The following is an 18,262-nucleotide window of genomic DNA, read 5'->3' as shown; positions in this document are numbered from 1 at the left end:
AACAATAACCATACAATAACATATTACGCGCTTTTTACTTCTGACTTTTTATGTTGCAGTTTTTCAATTCAAGAAAAATAAAACATGAAAGTCAGTGACAAAAAAAAAAAAAAACAGCCTAGCAGCTACAGCAGTACCATCATCATCATCTACTAGGCGCTCATGACCAATGAGATTGCGAGCTTGATGAAAGGCTGGTAGATAAAAACTGCGGAAGGCGGTTCAAACTGAAAACAACGAAGTCGAAGTTTGTGACGCGGTGGCAGTTAGATTTTGAACGTTAGTTCTAAGACGAAAGTATCAGCTGCGGTGCATGTTTGCGTTCTCTTGATTCCGCCTCGTATAATGAGCGCCATGGCTACGAAGAAACTGGGGAACCAGCACATTCAAGTTTTTGTACGGTGTCGGTAAGTCTACATTCGTTTCCGTCGTCCGTTACACGATATGTGTTTCGCTGCCTTGCGAGCGTATAGCGCAGAAGTAAGCTGTTTTGATAAGTTCATGATAACCTCTATGCTTAGGCCCCCGAACACAATGGAGAAGAAGGCCGGCTACATAAGAGCGGTTGAGGTGGTCCCGGAAAAGAAAGAGATCCTTGTAAATGACCGCGTCGTGCCGGAGCGCTGCCTCCGCAAGTCATTCACTTTTGACAAGGTGTTTGGACCCGAAGCAAAGCAGGTGAGCATGTCATCGAACCATGCATGCTTTTGTTCAGCCCACATCATGTGGCGCCTTTTAATTGATACACTGACTTCTTTTCGAAACTTTTTTTTTCCCTTTAGATCGACGTGTACCGGGCGGTCATGGGGCCCACCATAGCCGAGGTCATGATGGGCTACAACTGCACTGTGTTCGCGTGAGTGTAGTACGAGCTGCGGTACCATACGTTTGCCGCCGTGTCATAATTGCACTGTGCATTATTTCTAATGTTTTTATCCCAAAAAGCACATTTGTTGAGTCGAGTCCCGTGTTCGATGTTTCTCGGGCAGCCCAGAAGCACCGACCACCAGTCCAGCTCCTGGCTGTGTTCCCGCGGACGATATCGTGCGTTTCTTGACATGAGCTCAGTAACTGGTCTCATTTTGCAATTTTGCATATCTGCCTTCGTTGAGGCGGCGGTCTCGAGCGTTTATATGTTAAGCGTGCTGGTAGCTGTACGCGCGGCATTATTGCGAAAGAACTGCGTGGTGACCGATGGTTTGCATTGTATGCTAGCAGACGGCGGCAGGTAGATACGATAACAAAAGGTGAGTCCTCAGGCAGCCCCTGGCAACTGGGCCATGTGACCATTACAGTTTGTCAGAGCCGAAGCCTGGAGCTGTGCGCAAGTATAATCCGGGACTGGAAAATCGAATATCCCCATTGTCTTCGGTGGATACCTGGCGGCAATGGATCGAAGCTGGCGCATTCCACATGCGAGATGGGTGAATTTAGTTAAAAATTAACTTGGAGGAGAACTTGAAATCAACATCTACCCAGCTATGTAAAAAAAATGACCTTTTTGGTTAAAACTGATTCGCAAGCAATTTGACACCTTTTTATCGCTATAACTGAAGTTATACTGTCGTGCTTTGTTCAAATGAATGGCAGCTGTAATAATTTCATGGTTACTAGTATCTGAAAAATTTATACCTTTAATATATGCACTAGTAAGTCAAACATCGATATAATGAATACAGATATTAAAACTATTGGCTATATTGAACTTTTGAAATATTTTTAAATAACACATTTAAATTCCACTTCATATATCGAATGTCGCTTGCCATGAAACAAATATAGCGAACTCTAAGTGGTGCTTGCTTGTGCGGATCGCAGGCAGTAAGCTTCTCTGCAGTGCATAAGTGACTGTTAGTATTGTGGTGGGTGTTCAAGATTTATATTGTTCGTATCTGCCAACAACGGCACAGAAGATAGAGGGGCATGAATGGTTATGTTGGTGGACCAGCACAATACATGCCTTTTAAATCCCTGTACAACACTGCGGAAGCAGCGGCGGGGACGGTTGTAGCACTGTATCTATCATGCATTCATGCCTGCTGTCACGAGGGGGTTAAGACGGCGATAGCTTTTGCTCTGACATACCGTTTTTCACGCCACTTAGCTGTGATGCGGGAACGCCTTTCTAGCTGCAGCTTGGCCAGCTGTTCGATGTCATGGCATTTTAGCAGTGTTGTGTGGGGAAGCCAAGCTTTCTGGCTCTTGATATTTTGCAATGTCTGGAATCTCCACAAGCGCCTTGGACAGTGTCGATAAAACTTAAGAAAAAGGTCTTCCTATTTCGTTAGCAAGGATCACCAAAATTTTCATCCCTTCGATGACGAAGTCTCTCTACTTTTGCTACGAAGTTTTCTATTACAAATTTCGGCTATATTGAACTACTTTACTATTTTTTACTACAAGGTTTGCCTGTGCAGTATAACTGCGTTGTTGCCTTGATTTCTCTTCCATTTATTTAGCTGATAGGAATTTTAATTTATCGCAGATCCTAAAACAATGTTTAAGTAAATGTTTCATATTCTTATCGTATAATGGTTTGAGAGCTGCTGTGTTAGTGCCTGACACCACAACAGCTCAATGTAGAAGGTGCCATTGCATGTCTGAGCACACCAGGCATTGGCAAAACTTCGTGTCTAAAACAACTCATTAAAAATGTGGACACAGGCACGCAACCAGACAGGATAGAAATGCTTTCACATTGCCCATGTAAAGACGTTTAAGTTCCCCCTGGAATTTTTTTGCCTTGCTCATTGTAAGAACTTCAGTGAAAAATATGTCTATTTGGTATAACATGAACAAAGACAAAGTTTCGTTCTTCATTTTCTGTTCATGTATTCTTTCCCACACTCCTGCACTTTCCTACAGCTCCATGTTGGGTTGTTTATTTTCATTATGCATGTGCTCCCTTTCTTGCAATTATAGGTATGGCCAAACGGGGACCGGCAAGACCTTCACCATGGAAGGTGAACGGTCAAATGTGAATCTGGGCTGGGCTGATGACCCGCTGGCCGGGATTATACCCCGCACGCTGCATCAGCTCTTCCAAGAGCTCCATTCACAAGACCTCGAGTTCACTATTAAGGTCTCCTTCCTCGAGTTGTACAACGAGGAACTTTTTGATCTGCTTAGTGCACACGAGGACACGTCGAGACTTAAGATTTACGAGGACTCCACTAGAAAGGCATGTGGCATTGTTTACGTATCTTCCATTTGATCACAGTAATTGGAAAGGTGGGGTAAAGTGCAGGCAAATAATTTGCTAGTAGGTAATAAAATTTGTACAAGCTTCTGCTCCAAGTTGTAGAAGGCGGCAAAAAGTTTTTCTTGAGAACAAGTTTATTCAGTTGTTCTTCAGTAAAATCTTTTTCGTAAACATTTCAAGTAAGTTGATGTTTGTCCAGGCACAAGACACGTTTAATCTGAGAAATTGAGTATTTTCTTCATTTAGCTTCAGCCTTTTGACATCTGTGCCAAAATGTCTAAATTCTTACCAATTTGAAATGAATGACTGTTTAGCCAAGGCTGCAGAATTTGCATGGAGAACAGATGCATAGGAAAGCAACCATGTATCTGTGAATAGCAGTGTATCTGGCATGCTGTGCAATCTTTATTTTTTATTTTCATTTCCAGGGGTCTGTGATAATCCAAGGCCTTGAAGAGATCACAGTGCACAACCGTGAGGAAGTCTTCTTCATTCTTGAGAAGGGTGCAGCTAAGCGCCAGACTGCGGCTACACTGCTCAATGCAACCTCGTCACGCAGTCACACAGTCTTTGCAGTCACAGTCCACATCCGTGAAAGCACAGATGATGGCGAGGAGCTGGTCAAAACAGGAAAGCTCAACCTGGTGAGTGGCAGGCAAAGTTGCTCGAGTTGAGTGCTATGGTAGACAGTGTTCTGACACCAGAGATGTAATACAAAGTCGGCGTAGTAACTCTGTTCCAATCTGTAAACACATTGTATTTTCAATGGCCACTGACCCAGGCTAACCTCAGGCTAACCTTCTTTTCTAGCCAATGGTTTACACTCTTCAGCCATAGATTAAACCTCCTTGGTGCTTACAGGCATGCTCTAGCTCAACGTAAATAACTTGCCTGCTTCGGCCTACTAAGCTGTGTTTAGTTTTTCTGCTACGTGCCCCCACGGAATATTGTGTTAGCCATGTGTTTTGTGTTCCTGGCCTGTTCTGATAGCATTTTCTCTTCAAAGGTTGACCTTGCGGGCAGTGAGAACATTGGGCGCTCCGGCGCTGTTGAACGGAGAGCCCGTGAAGCAGGCAAGTGTTTTGCTCTTTCTATTCTCTAAAACCTACTAATTCACTTTTAATTATCGCAGTTCAAAGTTAGTTTATTCCTTTCTTACAATGTAGGAGTCGGGACTAAAAGCTGTGGTAACAGCTTGACTAAAGGTCCCGACTCCTTGAGATAGCGGCAGTACAGAAGGAAGACGAGGGTCACACTTCACGCTGTCATGGGTAGGCCATACAGAGCCACGCTTTGCTAAGCGCGAACACACATGCAAGAAACCACACAAGAAGAAAACTCGTGTAGTGAAAGCAACTAGAATATACACAGTATAGGTGTTGCATAACAAGGAATTTCATGTCTGCTTCTTTTAGATACAGAAATTGTCACTGCAAGTAGTCACGGATTTTGGGTTTTGAATTGCTGGTAATGTCAAAATTGTCATGGCTTAATTTGTTTAGCAAGACGGGAAGGTTCTAACTTAAGGACTGTTTCATAGAGTAAGTTCCTGGTATTGGGGTGATCCAAGTGCTACGGCAGTCGATGCTTTCTCTGAGTTGTCCAAGTACAGTGAAGGAATAATCACGTTGTGAATGGTATTTATAGCATAATAGAAGCCTGTAAAAGTATAATTCAATGATTGGAAGGATATTATACTTTATAAATATATCTCTTGTGGGGAAAAGATAGGGCACATTCGGTATAGACAGTACAGCTCTTTTCTGCAGCAAATGCAGTCTATGAAGGTTTGTTACTCCTGTTGCGCCCCAAACCAAGCTTTAGTATTGAACATGAGTTTGTACCAACGCGTTGTAGAGCAACATCTTTACCCTTACTGCAAAAATATGTCTAAAGCACACAAGTATACCTAGAGTGAGGAAACCTTCGAACAAATGTTTTATGTGTGCATTCCAAGTTATTACAGAACTAACACCCTCTATTTGTTGGCCATTTAATATTTTTAGAGGTGCAGATATTTTCTTTCCCTTCAGGAGGTATAACTGAATTTGTGTTTTTGTCAGATTTATGCACAGATTTGCATCTGCCCATGAGTGCAGCTGATTAAGTGCATCACTTGTTTTGCGTTCACCGTTGGTTTTAGAAGTCCCTGTGACAAAGAAGGTTCTGTCATCCGCAAATGACACAACCTGAACATCACTCGCGCTGTGGACGATATCATATATATAAACTGAAAACAATAAAGGCCCAAGACTGCTTCTTTGGGGCACTCCCGATGTTATATGGAGGGTAGATGAGATTGCTGTATTTATACCTACGTATTGTGTTCTGTGAGATAAGGTTATAATAAAGTTAGCGCTAAGCCCCGGACACCATAACAGTGTAACTTAAAAAGAACAACCTAATGATTTATGAGGTCAATGGCCTTAGTGAAATCGATGTAAATGCCCATGGAAAGTTTATTTAGTTGTGTAGTTAGTCTCAAAGGGAAGTTCAAAGTCTGGAAAGAGGTAATGCCATATCAGTTTTTGAAATAAAAAAACTCTTTTTCTAAAGCCCTGCAGTGCAGTGCAGTAAAGCCAAAACTAGGCACAAGAGATGTGTAGGTACCTCGTTAAAGAAGAGACATCCAATGATGACCGTGTACAACTGCACCTAGTGAAAACCGTGGGAAAAACAGTGCTAATATATATGCTAATCTACAATGTATAGCATTGATTGTGTTTTAAGAGGACTAGAAAATGAATTACACCGTTGGTTTGAATGCTCATAATTAATTTCTTTTCATATTGTAGCTACCTGTACCTGGCCTCTCTTTGTGTGCAGCTTTTCTCTTTTGCACTGCCTTTTTTTTTTCTATGCTTTCAACATTAAGTGCGATGCTCCATAGATAGAGGCTGGAATTTTTAGTTTAAACGGGGACTTCAGTAACTTTGTGCTAAAATTCTGGTTTTTAAATTCGGCTTTAACCGAAAGGTAAGTCTCGGTGCTGTCTGTACACAGGTAACAAGCTCCAAACTTCTAGCTCTGCCAGACACAACTAAGTAATAACATGAGAATCCAGTGTGTTTAAAAATGAACTTCAATTTGCATTCTTGTGTAACGGTTATATCATCTAACTTTCACTTTTAGTTTAAATGCTATCATTTTCTCCTACAAGCAGAGTTGTGAATCAACAGCTTGTGCTGACGAAATGTCCAAAATGTACTTTATATATTAGTACCACAGGAAAACCTTGTATATATATGTGACAGCCAAAACAAAACTGGCGATTCATCTGAAAATAAAAAGGGGAAACTATGCTCTGAAGCACACCCTGAAAACAATCTAACCTCTACCTGCAGAATTCTAATGTAACCTGCCGTGGTGAAGTGGTTAGGGGACGCTCGACTGCTGTGCCCCCAAGGATGCAGGATCAAATCTTGGCCTCTTTTCGATGAAAGCGAAAGCGCCAGTGTGCTGCGTGATACCGGTGCACGTTAAAGAACTCCACATGGTCAAAATTTCTGGAGCCCTCCACTACGGCGTCTCGTAATATGGGTCGCTTTGGGACGTAAAACCCCATAAGCGAAACGTAAACAAATGAGAATTCTAATAGACATGTCCTGTAGAACAACAAGGCAAGCATGCCAATTGTTTTCTTTTTTTTTTTTTTCCCCAGCAGCTGACTGATCATAATTTCTTTCCTCCGCACTCTGCAGGCAACATCAACCAGTCTCTCCTTACTTTGGGCCGTGTCATAACTGCTTTGGTGGATAAGGCACCGCATGTGCCTTACAGGTAAGTGCTGGTTCTTGTAATGGTCATTTGCATACAAAAAAAAAAACTTGTAAAAGCATTCTGTAAAAGGTTTAGCAAAATTTGATGTAACTGTACCTGTTAATATGCCTAATTTAGTCCACTGACTGAAACCAAGAATTTGAAATTTTACTGGGGGAATTCACCCTTTAGTTGTGAACTCTGAAGACACACTTGTTGGTACATAAGAGCAGCAAAGCCATGCTCCAACAGTGTTAGTAACCTGTGCATATGGCACCATGCCTCGGGTTCTAGTTTGGAAGTTCACTGGTTCCAATAAAAACTAGCTGCTGCCCATTGTGCTTTTTCACTCGTTGCTTGGTTTGTGCAGGGAAAGCAAGCTGACGCGGCTGCTGCAGGACTCCTTGGGTGGCCGCACCAAGACCTCCATCATTGCGACGATCTCGCCAGACATGTCCAATCTAGAGGAGACCCTAAGCACCTTGGACTATGCCCACCGGGCCAAGAACATAACCAACCGGCCAGAGGTGAACCAGAAGATGACCAAGAAGGCTCTCATTAAGGCAAGGACTGACTGGCTGCTTTTTTTTTTTATTCTTTTTATTTAATTCATCCATTCTCTTTCATTTGTCTGTAAGTTAATTTACCTCTGCATGCCGCTTGGGCTTCATGGCCTGTATTCAGAATGGCGTGCACTTTGCATTGTCAGGTTTGCTGAACTACCTGTGCGAACATAAAACTGTAACCACTGCACCAACACGGCGGGGCATAAGTGAATGAAGGATTTGCTGTTCAAATCCCACAAAAGGGGTTACAAAGGACATTTTTATTCCCAGCTAATTTCATTGGTGTGCTTTTATAGCAGTGTAACATGTGCATGGCTTGCCTGCCTCTCACTTGTGGTGGCCGCCTTTCTTTCATGAAATCTTCTGCTGCTCTGATGCTGTGACATACACTAAAATTCTGAGCAAGCGCCCCCTGTAACTTCACTGCTAATTTCGCATTTCCACACCGTTGCGAGGAAGCGCCCCCCGACCGTTCTAACACTTCGTACTTCCCCTCTCCCTACCCTTAGCACGCACCTCACACAGGAAACACTGCTAGCGCTATCCTGTCCAAGGATCCAGTCCAATCTGAGCTCCCAAAAATATCAAACAAAAATGTCAGCAGTGCAGCACTGACTCTCCTGGATGGGCACATGCCCAGAGGTTGACGGCTGGCGTCAGATATCACCGCGAGAGAGACATCCAATGCATGCTACCAAAGGAGCTGGCGCTGAAACAAATGACAACTGGGAGCATATTTAAATAGCACACTTAGAGGAAACGTTCTCGGCGGGTGCAGAGTTTGCATAGGCTATAGTGCCTAGAATACTTCGGTGGCGTAGCGAGAACACTCAGCGGCAGCTCGCAGATCTCTCTGTGCAAACTTCTGAGCCCGTTCACCCCGATCAGAGAAAAATGAAACTTTAAATCGGGATGCACTGCGATCAATTTTTTGTTCTGGTAGGAAAAAATTTGTAGTCTCCATTTTGAATTTCGCTGCTATTCCAGGAAAGCACCCCCCTCCACCTTTCCTGTAATTTCGTCTCTTGAGAAGGGGGCGCTTGCTCTAAATTTTACGGTAGGGTGCTGTGACATCATGCTCTGATGCTGTGACATCATGAAAGCATAGTTAGTCTGAGCTAAAGAAACAAATTCTAGATTAGGAATCGCCAAGCAATCTGTCACCTACAGCAGACAACTTTTTAAAATCTTTGTGGAGGTCCAGAGCAACTATAAACCGTGCCTATCTAGGGCCAGTTGACAAACCTTTCATTGCTAAGCTAAGGTGTCTAGTAGTTGTCATTGTGATGCCAGATGATTTTAAAATTGTTTCCTTGATGACTAATCATAATTGTACCTTTGTTTTAAATATACACTTCAACTTCGGAATATTTATGAAATGTGTTGTGTTGGATTCAATATAGTATTTGTAGCTTGAATTTCTTTGCTCAATTATGCTTGTCAGTGGTTGCATGGAAGTCATTCTGTCCTACCAACAACTGCCATGTCTGTAAAAATAAAGCATGAAGTGTCTTTGAATGTGTAAAGATTGGATTGGGAGAGCATTGTTTGGATTGAGCTGTGTAAATTCTCATTGAACATATTGCCTACCGAACAAGGCACCTGTGAAATTGGAAGCACAGTTCACCTTCTTGTTCACCTGTGCTCTTCTCGGTTCTGGATTCTGGGGCTTTGATCCTGTCAACATTGAGCATATTAAAAAATGCCTCCGGTTATTTTGGCTTCATATAACCTGAACATAACGTGAACATGAAGAGGGAAATATGAGTTGACTATGTGTAGACTAATTGCTCAATATATTCGAAGCTCTTCCCTGAGCTTTCATTCTTTTGATCTCGGAAATGTTTGCGCAATTTTGTGTATTTGGTTTCATTTTGTTAGGAGTACACAGAGGAGATAGAGAGGCTGCGGAGGGACCTTACTGCAACCAGGGACAAGAATGGGATCTTTGTGGACCAGGAGAACTACAGGTACATCATAGACTTCAGTACAGCAAACAATTCCTTGGAATGCATTTTTTTTACTTTTCTCAAAGAAACAGGCAATCGGAATGCATGATGAAAATGCTGTGGAGATGAATGTTTTCATTGTTTCATTGTATAAAATTATCCCAACTTCTTCATCTCCAGTTGCAAATCTGCTCAGAAAGATGCCACTGTTAGTGGCATTATGCACTGTAATGTTAGTAATTTTGTTGCTGGTTTTCCTGTATGATCTTGCTCTGGTGCATCAATCTTGACTGCATTCCACTGCTTTCTTTATTAGTTTTTTGTTTTCAGAAGAAACAAAGCTCTTACTATTTTAACCAGTGTGATGTTACTGGCAGTGTGCCTCACCTGACTAAAACCTTAAAGTTAGGACTGTGCAAATATATTTAATTTTTTAGTATGAATTTAATGCTTTTTATTTGATCCGTATTTGCCAGTGCCACATGAATTTTGAGATAAGATGAACAGTGTTTGCTGTTTTTATTTTTTCATTGATCACATATTCGATATTTGAAGGCACTTTTTCGCATATTTGTAATAGAAAATTTTATTATTCGTGCACCCCCATTAAAAGACATCAAGCCTCATTATTTTAAGTTTTCAAGCAGGGGTCAGTTGTAACCATTTTCGGCTTTGGGAGTTTTCAGTGTGGTGGAGACGAAACGAAGAGGCGTCTGTGTGCTGTGCGATGTCATCGCACGTTAAAGATCCCCAGGTGGTCGAAATTCCTCCGTAGACTTCCACTACAGCTCCTCTTTCTCTTTCCACTTTCACTCCTACCTTCCCTTATGGTACGGATCAGGTGTCCACAGAAACAAGTGTGAAAGATACTGCGCCTTTTCCTTCCTGTGAACCAGTTATTATTATTATTATTTTCAGTGCATGTGTTGGAGTTCGAGTTGAATTGATATCACACTTTTTACTAGGAACATGCAGTTCAGACTGAGCAGCCAGTCACAGGAAATTCTGGAGAAAGAAGCCCAGATCGAGTCCCTGGAAGAAAAGCTGTCAACGGTGAGCATCCTTTTTACTTTCTTTATCGTGTACTATACTATACTAGACAACTTTTTAGTTTGCTTGTTTGCTTTATAATCATGCGCAAGACATCAGTGTACATGAGCCACTTTGCGATATTTTCCTGCAACTGCTGAATGATTTGAAATAGAATTCTTCCCTCACCTGTCTTGGTTTTTGAATCAAGAGCCAAGCAGTTAGGTCTTTGTACAAACCGCCAAGCAATGTTATCCTAGCGTCCACATGATCCGGTAAGGGGCCATGCAAAGGAACAGAAGATGTAAAATTGCATGCAAAGATACGGCTTTCGGGCCTGCAGTGACATTGCATTGATATTTGATACCATTTTATCTTTGTGCTTTACTTCTGTTCAGTAATCTGCCCATACTTTCTGGGCAAAACTGTGGGTGCCGAGAAACAAAAGGTTGAAGGTCAGTTTAGGCTACTTCAGTCATGAAAATAAAGTTATTTTTCATGGTTGTAAGTGAATGTCTCAAGGTGATATCAAATATGTGCGAATTGCCTAAACTCAAATTGCTGAATTGCAGTTCATACCAAATCTATCGATCACCGTAATCTAGTACAGTATGCAGTCGAATCTCGATATAATGAATAACTGCCTGAAATCGTTATTTTAAAGTGTCATTGTATTCAAAAATTGGCGGCCTAATCCATCCTATGCCTAGATTATTCCACTTGAGGAATGTGCGCATGTTGACCCATGTTATGTTAGCATAAACAGAGTGCAGGTTCTGAGGAAATGTAATTTTAATTGTGCATGTGCTTTGTGTTATCGCTCAGGACAGCGAGTAATGACATGCAATAACTAAAGACACATTATTCGTGCTGTTTACATTGATGTGTCACACCAAGATGTAAACATTGCAAGCTACATTTGTGGTAGGAGCCTGATGTGGATTATTAACAATTGTGACCCTGAGTAGTTCGTACATGGGCATTGGCAACCGCGTGATTTTTTTAGCGTCTACTATAATTATAAAGTCTTTGCAGATGAGGGGAGCTTCCGGTGGCTCCGCTGTGCCTGTGCACATATTCGCACATTCCCAGATGGCGCCACTTATCCAGTAAATGGCGTCAAGGCACACATGCTAGAAGTTATCCCAAACTAACGATCTTGTCTTCATAATGTTGCTTCTGTATGTAGCGAATTAAGACTGTGAACAGTTAGAATTCCTTCATCTGACATATTTTTGAAGTCACTTACTACAACAGTACGCAACAATATTTGAAAATACTGTGGTAGTCACTGGGGCACAAGTTGATGTGAGAAAGTAAAGGAGAGTAAAATTACAGCAAGAAATAGGGAAGGGAATAAACGACTGAACATTCACAGCACGAGGCAGCAGTGGCAAGGACTGGAGGCGCGGCATGTGCGATTTTTGCAGCACTTGACTGCCGTGCGCATTTCTCATCTATTTCCTTCCTACTGACAGAAATGGCAGAAGATGATGCAGTGTTCATGCAAGGCTTTGGTTTTCACATGAAATCAAACTCTGTTGTATTCGTAGCTGCATTGCATTCATGCTGAAAAGGTACTTCCACAAGATGTAAACAAAACATCTTATAACTGAAAAAATGGGACGAAGAGACGGCAAGAGAGAGAGATGGAAGGTATTTGAGTGTTATTTTTTCATTAAGCAACAAAACTTGTTCAGTAAGTAGCCATTTAGTCACCAAACGACAACTTCAGGACCATGTTATGACCAACCACTGATATAGTGAAGACCCTGGTATAGTAATTATTATTGCCGGTCCTAGTGACTTTAATATAAAGGTGTTCTACTCTATTCCAACATTTGGTTGCTACTTGTGTCCAGGCCTGTTTTAGCAATATCGTGCTGGAGTGACTGCTCAAGGTAACAGCAGTTACCTTCGCAGCAGCTTTTGTGTCCTAGCTGTTCTTACGAACGTATCTATGGGCAGTACTGCAGGTGAATAGAACTCACAGCGCAGCTTCTAATGACAAAACTTGCACTAGCTGCAGGCGTTTGTTATTGCGCTATTCGTCGTGCGGCCGAAAATCAGTTGCCGAACGGTCTACTTTGTTGTGCTCAACACTGCTCCCCTTCGCTCTCATATTTATCTGGCCGCAAGAAAAGTGTGAAAAACAGGTGTCATTATCTTTTCTTGTGCCTCGTGGCACAAACAACTGCACCATAGCTTGCAGGAATAGTATCGGGAATTGTGCCCGAAAACACAGCAAGAGCTGCGCATTCAACGCAGACGGCCCTGTCTTTTGCCTACACAGCGAAATCAATGCTGTCGTCAGCGCCACCGCATCTCCACTGACGTCACGGGCTGATGGTTGTCTATACAAGAAAAATTAAATTACGTGTACATGTGCACATTTGGAGACTGGCTCTTGCATGTATACACATACACCCAAAACACTGCGTAGATGCCATTGGAATTGGGGCTCTCTCAACGCTGCTGTGAACAGCACTTTCGGGAAAGCTACTGTTACTGGTAAAATAAATGCAATAATGTCTCAAATAAAAATTACGATGCAGTTGATTATGCACTGCCTTCAGAACAATGGAATAACAGATATATTTGTGCAAGTATTCAAAATTCTGAAAACGAATTAAAGGTGAGACAGCTACGCCAAAACCATTAACTTGACTGAAATTCCACCATTTCACAAAAAAAAAAGAAAAAAACTAATTACAGGATTGCACTTAGCTTCGCTTAAGAGCTTAACGGCAAAAGCTTTTTGTCCTTATCTTGTTCTACCCGTATATTGTGTGTTTATGCACTTGTTATAATTTCTTTTTTTTCCTTTAGTTTCATTTTCTGTGACATCGGCCTCTTTAAGACTCCTCTCCTTGACATGAGACTAGACGTGAGGCCTTACTAGCCAAATGGAGAAATTGTGCTGACGTCGGAACCTATTTCGACATCTGGCAGACACATCTCGCAGACACGAGATTTTCACCATGAGCTTAGAAAGTCTTTCGCCTCAAAAGGCCCTCCAGGTGCCACCCTATTTCTTTTGTCTTGCATTTCAAGTCTTCCAGGGGTGTCAGAACATTTGACATTGAGATAGGACCTGCACAGCCTGCAATCGCCGATATAGTCCTCCGGTATAGTAAGGGTTGCGGTGAAGGAATTCGCTGAAATAAGTTAAGTGCTCGTCACCTTCTCATAACCACCCTTGACCACGTCTCCCTTTCCCCTCCTTTTCTTTTCAGGTTATTCAGCTGTTCGAAAAAACAAAGCAGGCAGCTGCAGAGACGACTGAGCGGCTCCAAGCAACTGCTGCTCAGCTCCAGGACACCAAGATGAGCTTGGATGTAACTGAGCAGGTAAAATAGCTTGCATGCGTAAAAGCTTGTGTGACGTATATGCAGGCAACATCTGCACTTTGCCACTGTCTTGCACATGACCCTTATAGCCATAGCGCTGATTCCAGTAACCATTTGCAAGTGATGTCCTGTATATTGTATCAATGTGAATGAACTTTATTTTAGGCGTTGTCCAAGACGGCGGTTGAGAGAGACGAGCAGGCTGCCCTTGTGCACGCCCACAGCAAGACTGAAGCTGCACTCACTGCAACGGCTGAGGAGGTAACGGAACTGGTACTGTCAGTGCCATCTTTGAAGCAGCCAGTGCTTTCTTCCAAAAGTATAACTTTACTGATAATTCCTTTGGTGTTTCTCCTTGAAACTCCAAGGCCTTCTCTTGAGTTTTGCTCTTCAGTGCTTTTATCCTGTATCCTGTATTGGCCTGCATCAGTGGATTGCCACTTTCTATTGAAAAAATAACAAGGATGTTACCTTCACTGAAATGTAACTTATGCTTCAGAAAAGACTGTAAATGGGCCAGTTTGGACACTATGGGCTTCTTGTCATGCCGTACACAGAAGCGGCACACACCAAAACCGAATATTAATGAATCAAGCCACGGCCCCAAATATCATCAGCAGTGTTAAAGTCTGATCAGAGGTGTGCATCATGGCAGTCTACTGCTGCAAACATCATGAGCTTTATTATATTGCTGTCAGTGTCCTTTCGGATACGTGTAGGTGTGTAAGCTACACAAGAGCAACTCTTCGTAACTACTGAGAGTGGAAATGAATGGCATGTTGATGGCAGGCTTGATGTAGCATCCTGTCTGCCTTGCAGCTTGTTGGAGTTGCTAAGACTACCACGAGCGACATTGACCTGCTGCAACAGAAGCTTCAGCGAACGTCCGCCATCGACCAGGCCAACAAGGAGCGGCAGTTCGCATTCGTGGAGAGCGCAAAGGTCCGCTTCAGCCACGTTGAGACAAGCTGCACTGAACAGGTTGCCACTCAGCGTGACACCCTTGCAGGCGTTCGAGGCTCATTTGGCAAGTGATCGTTACTTTTTGTAACTGCACTTTGTAATGCCTGTGACTTCAGTATTGCAAGATTTGATATCTACCCTACTCCTGCTCCTCCTGATCTGTCTGCGAGTTTCTTTATTAAGAGTGTCTTGCAGTCATAATTTCAAGGGGAACCTGCTCTATGTCCTTGCGATAAGAAATTGGGAAAACATTTGTGTGCAGTCATAACATGCGCTGAAGCATTGTAATCTTGGCCCTGTGGTGACTTCACTCATCCCATGTTCTATGAAAGCACATTGATGCAGAGTCTTGTGTATGTGTGCTGCTGATTGCTTTCGTAGGTGGGGAAGCTGCATTTGTTTCTTTTTGATGTTGAAAAATGTGTAAATAAGGACTGCCCATCTTGACCAGTACTTCATTTTTACCTTGCAGCCACTCTGTGCAGCCTTATCCAGGAACAGCAAGCTGCTGTTGTGGCATACACCTCAAAAGCCAAGGAGCTTGCTGATGAAAGTGCTGCAGCCAGCGTGTCCACCTTGTCATTGCTGCAGTCCACAGTAGAGGCATTGCGTGAGCAGCAGATGTCTGAGATGGCTATGGACTTGGTATGAGACATTCATTGCTGCCACAACCTTTCCTGTACATAAGACCCTTGACTTTGCTGGATATTGTTTCGCCTGGAGGGGCTTACATTAAATCTTGCTCATTGTTTGGAAGCGTCCTGCCGAAGTTACTTGTGTGTGCCGTGGTTAGTCACTGCTTTGCCTCTTACCTCTCACCCTCACAGTGGCTGTAGTGAAGCCAGTAGGCATTGCTAAGGCCCTTAACACTCTGTGGTGGACAGTTTGCAATTTCAGACTAATGGGCGCCTCATGGGTGGCGTGGACAGTGTGATGGCGAGATCTTATATATATATATATATATGTGAAGGAAAGAAGCCAACAGTCGGCGAGGCCAAGGAAAGCGTTAAGAATGGTACTTTGTCTTTTTTTTTTTTTTTTTTTTTTTTAATGCTTACTTGGATAAGCACAGAAATTGGTAATGTAATCTGTTTAGGGGAAAGATAATTAAACACAAAGTAGAAGAAAAAACGTGCCGATGGTGGGAACCGAACCCACGACCTCCGAATATCGCGTCCGGTACCATCCAAAGTACATCCCCTTTGGATGGTACCGGCATATGTTATGGTATATGTTATGGTATATGGTATGGTATGGTATGGTATTTGGTGGTGGGGTTAATGCCAATTTCTTGCACTTGCATATAAAAAAATTTATGAAACTGGTCACAAAAGCCACTCGGCTGTATTGACACAGCACGGTACACAGTGTGCTCAGTTCATGCGTTCAATTTAGACCATCTGGAGTACTTTAGCAAAGACTTGCACGAACTTGAACTGGAGCCCTCTGCTATGGCACCTCCCGTCAACCGTGTGCAGGTTTTCGATGTAAAATGCCACGTACTGGCCCACTTTATTGGCATATACAGGTTCATTCAAACACGTGCACATTCATTGTCATGACTCTGTGATGGTGATAGCAGCTTGCATTTTTGTAAGTATAGTTGCTGTATGATCAGTGACATTCAGAGATGGATGCATCACTGCTATAAGGGCTCCACCAAATGCAGAAAAGCTTCTCTGTGCTCTGCAGTAGAATCGTAATTGTTACTAGTACCATACATCCCTGCCAAGTTTGATGTACTACGCTGGATATTCTATTTGCATGGGTTCAGAGGAGACTGAGTGAAGTTGTTTGTGAATCTTACAGAGGGCTGGTGTTGTTCTTGCAGGCGAAGAACCGGGCAAGGCTTCAGATGCTGTGTCAATCTGTCTCCGGACAAGTGCAGGAAGCACAGCAGACTCTGACAAACCTGGAAGCGAGACAGTCTGCCCTTACAGACAAGGTCTCATCTGTGGTCAGTATATTTTCTGCACCATTTCTGTTTACTGTAGCATTTGTGTCTTGGTTAGTGTGCATCACTACCATCTTGCCACAGTAGGGTTTAATACTGAAAGGCACCGTGCTATTGGTTATTCTCCATGCATTGCACTGAAACTATTATGTATATTGTTTCTTGATGAAAGTTGTGCTATTGCAAACATCTTTTGGTTGTATGAGCAGTAATTGACGGAATAAAAAAAAATTGTTAGACGTGAGAGATCTTAAGCTAGGCAGGCAGCAGTGCAACATAGGTGTCCAAAGCAGTGCTGAAAAAGTCTGAATTTTGGGTTGGGTTGCCATTCTGTTCTTTTGTTGTATGCTTAACGGCTAACACTGTTCTCACCAATTTGCTACTTTGTTCCTTAATGTAAGGTGAGATGTCCTATGCAGTAAACCCTCGTTAACTCGAAGTTGTAAAATCCGGGAAAAATTTCGAGATAAGCGGAGTTTCAAGTTAAGCAAAATGCCAAAAATTTCTGACCAATGCCTGTCGTTGCCGCAGGTGCACACCACACGGAACGACTGAACTCTGCGACAGAGGCATGTTTTCAGCGTTGCTTTGTTACCGCCCCCTCGTTCCGTCGTGGGGAGTACAATTACGCTATATCCCACTTCTAGCATGCTTCTAACAGCGTGACTTACGATAAAACAGTGATGAATTTTTTTGTAACTCATCGCATGTAATAAAAAAAAGTCGAAGCTTAGCGGTGCACTGCTACACTGCGATGCAAGCAGTGACTTCCTCTTGCTCCTTTCGAAAATTAACAATATCTAGCCTTACTAGCCTTTTTATTTTCCTTTACTACCCTACCAAGCTTTCACTGAATTGTCTCGATGCGTCGATACGCTCGTATATGCACGGATCAGACGAAATGAGCGTCTGCAAGTTCTTCGCTCAAACTGCACTAGGAAAACCAACTTCGCTCGTGCAAAAAAAAAGAGAAGCCAGGACGGAAGTTGAGTAGCCCAAAGCCTTCTGCGATTGGCTGCCTAGCAAGCTGTTTCTGGGTGATACGCGAAATTTTCTACAAACCCAGAACCTGAGCGCGACAGCGACGAGCGAAAATGCTTTAGCGGCCCTCGGCCCATCGCGTTCGTCAACGCTTCACTGCACAAAGGGAGCTTTTACAATAAACGGAAAAGAATTTTCAGGAAAAGCTCAACTTTATATTTTTGAAGGAAGAACAGGGCAATGCTTGCCCGCTTTGCGTTGGCATACGGCCCGACAAATGTGTCCTCCAGCTGCTAAACGCGTCGCATAACCCGTTGGTCGCCGCCGCTGCATGCAACTTTGTTGCGGAGCAAGCGTTGTGGACACCACATACACAACAAAAATCAGTCAACGCTTCGTGCACATAGCGCGACAAAATAGAACCACACAATCACTAAATCACTCTTTACTGCTGAATGACTGCTCCCAAGGCGAAAAACGGCTGCGTCCATGGGAATTTTGTATTTGCT

At 42.9% G+C, this 18,262-nt stretch overlaps 1 protein-coding gene across 1 annotated transcript in view; it reads left to right on the top strand.

The window, feature by feature from the left end:
* Positions 1–196: 196 nt before the first annotated feature.
* The window catches only part of LOC146207509 (kinesin-like protein KIF11), a 28,232-nt gene continuing 10,166 nt past the window's right edge, over positions 197–18,262 (top strand). The window contains exons 1-15 of the mRNA XM_084588101.1: positions 197–407; positions 522–678; positions 783–856; positions 2,923–3,181; positions 3,631–3,846; positions 4,209–4,275; positions 6,904–6,982; positions 7,332–7,524; positions 9,409–9,497; positions 10,442–10,529; positions 13,742–13,855; positions 14,021–14,116; positions 14,675–14,882; positions 15,291–15,463; positions 16,650–16,775. Of these exons, the coding sequence (XP_084444227.1) occupies positions 346–407; positions 522–678; positions 783–856; positions 2,923–3,181; positions 3,631–3,846; positions 4,209–4,275; positions 6,904–6,982; positions 7,332–7,524; positions 9,409–9,497; positions 10,442–10,529; positions 13,742–13,855; positions 14,021–14,116; positions 14,675–14,882; positions 15,291–15,463; positions 16,650–16,775 (2,001 nt within the window). The 5' untranslated portion in view covers positions 197–345. The remainder of the gene's footprint in view (positions 408–521; positions 679–782; positions 857–2,922; positions 3,182–3,630; positions 3,847–4,208; positions 4,276–6,903; positions 6,983–7,331; positions 7,525–9,408; positions 9,498–10,441; positions 10,530–13,741; positions 13,856–14,020; positions 14,117–14,674; positions 14,883–15,290; positions 15,464–16,649; positions 16,776–18,262) is intronic.

The sequence above is a fragment of the Amblyomma maculatum genome, chromosome 1, assembly GCF_055883805.1.
Source record: "Amblyomma maculatum isolate TAMU_Amacu chromosome 1, ASM5588380v1, whole genome shotgun sequence".
Lineage (NCBI taxonomy): Eukaryota > Metazoa > Arthropoda > Arachnida > Ixodida > Ixodidae > Amblyomma > Amblyomma maculatum.
This window is presented reverse-complemented; position numbering and strand designations above follow the sequence as displayed.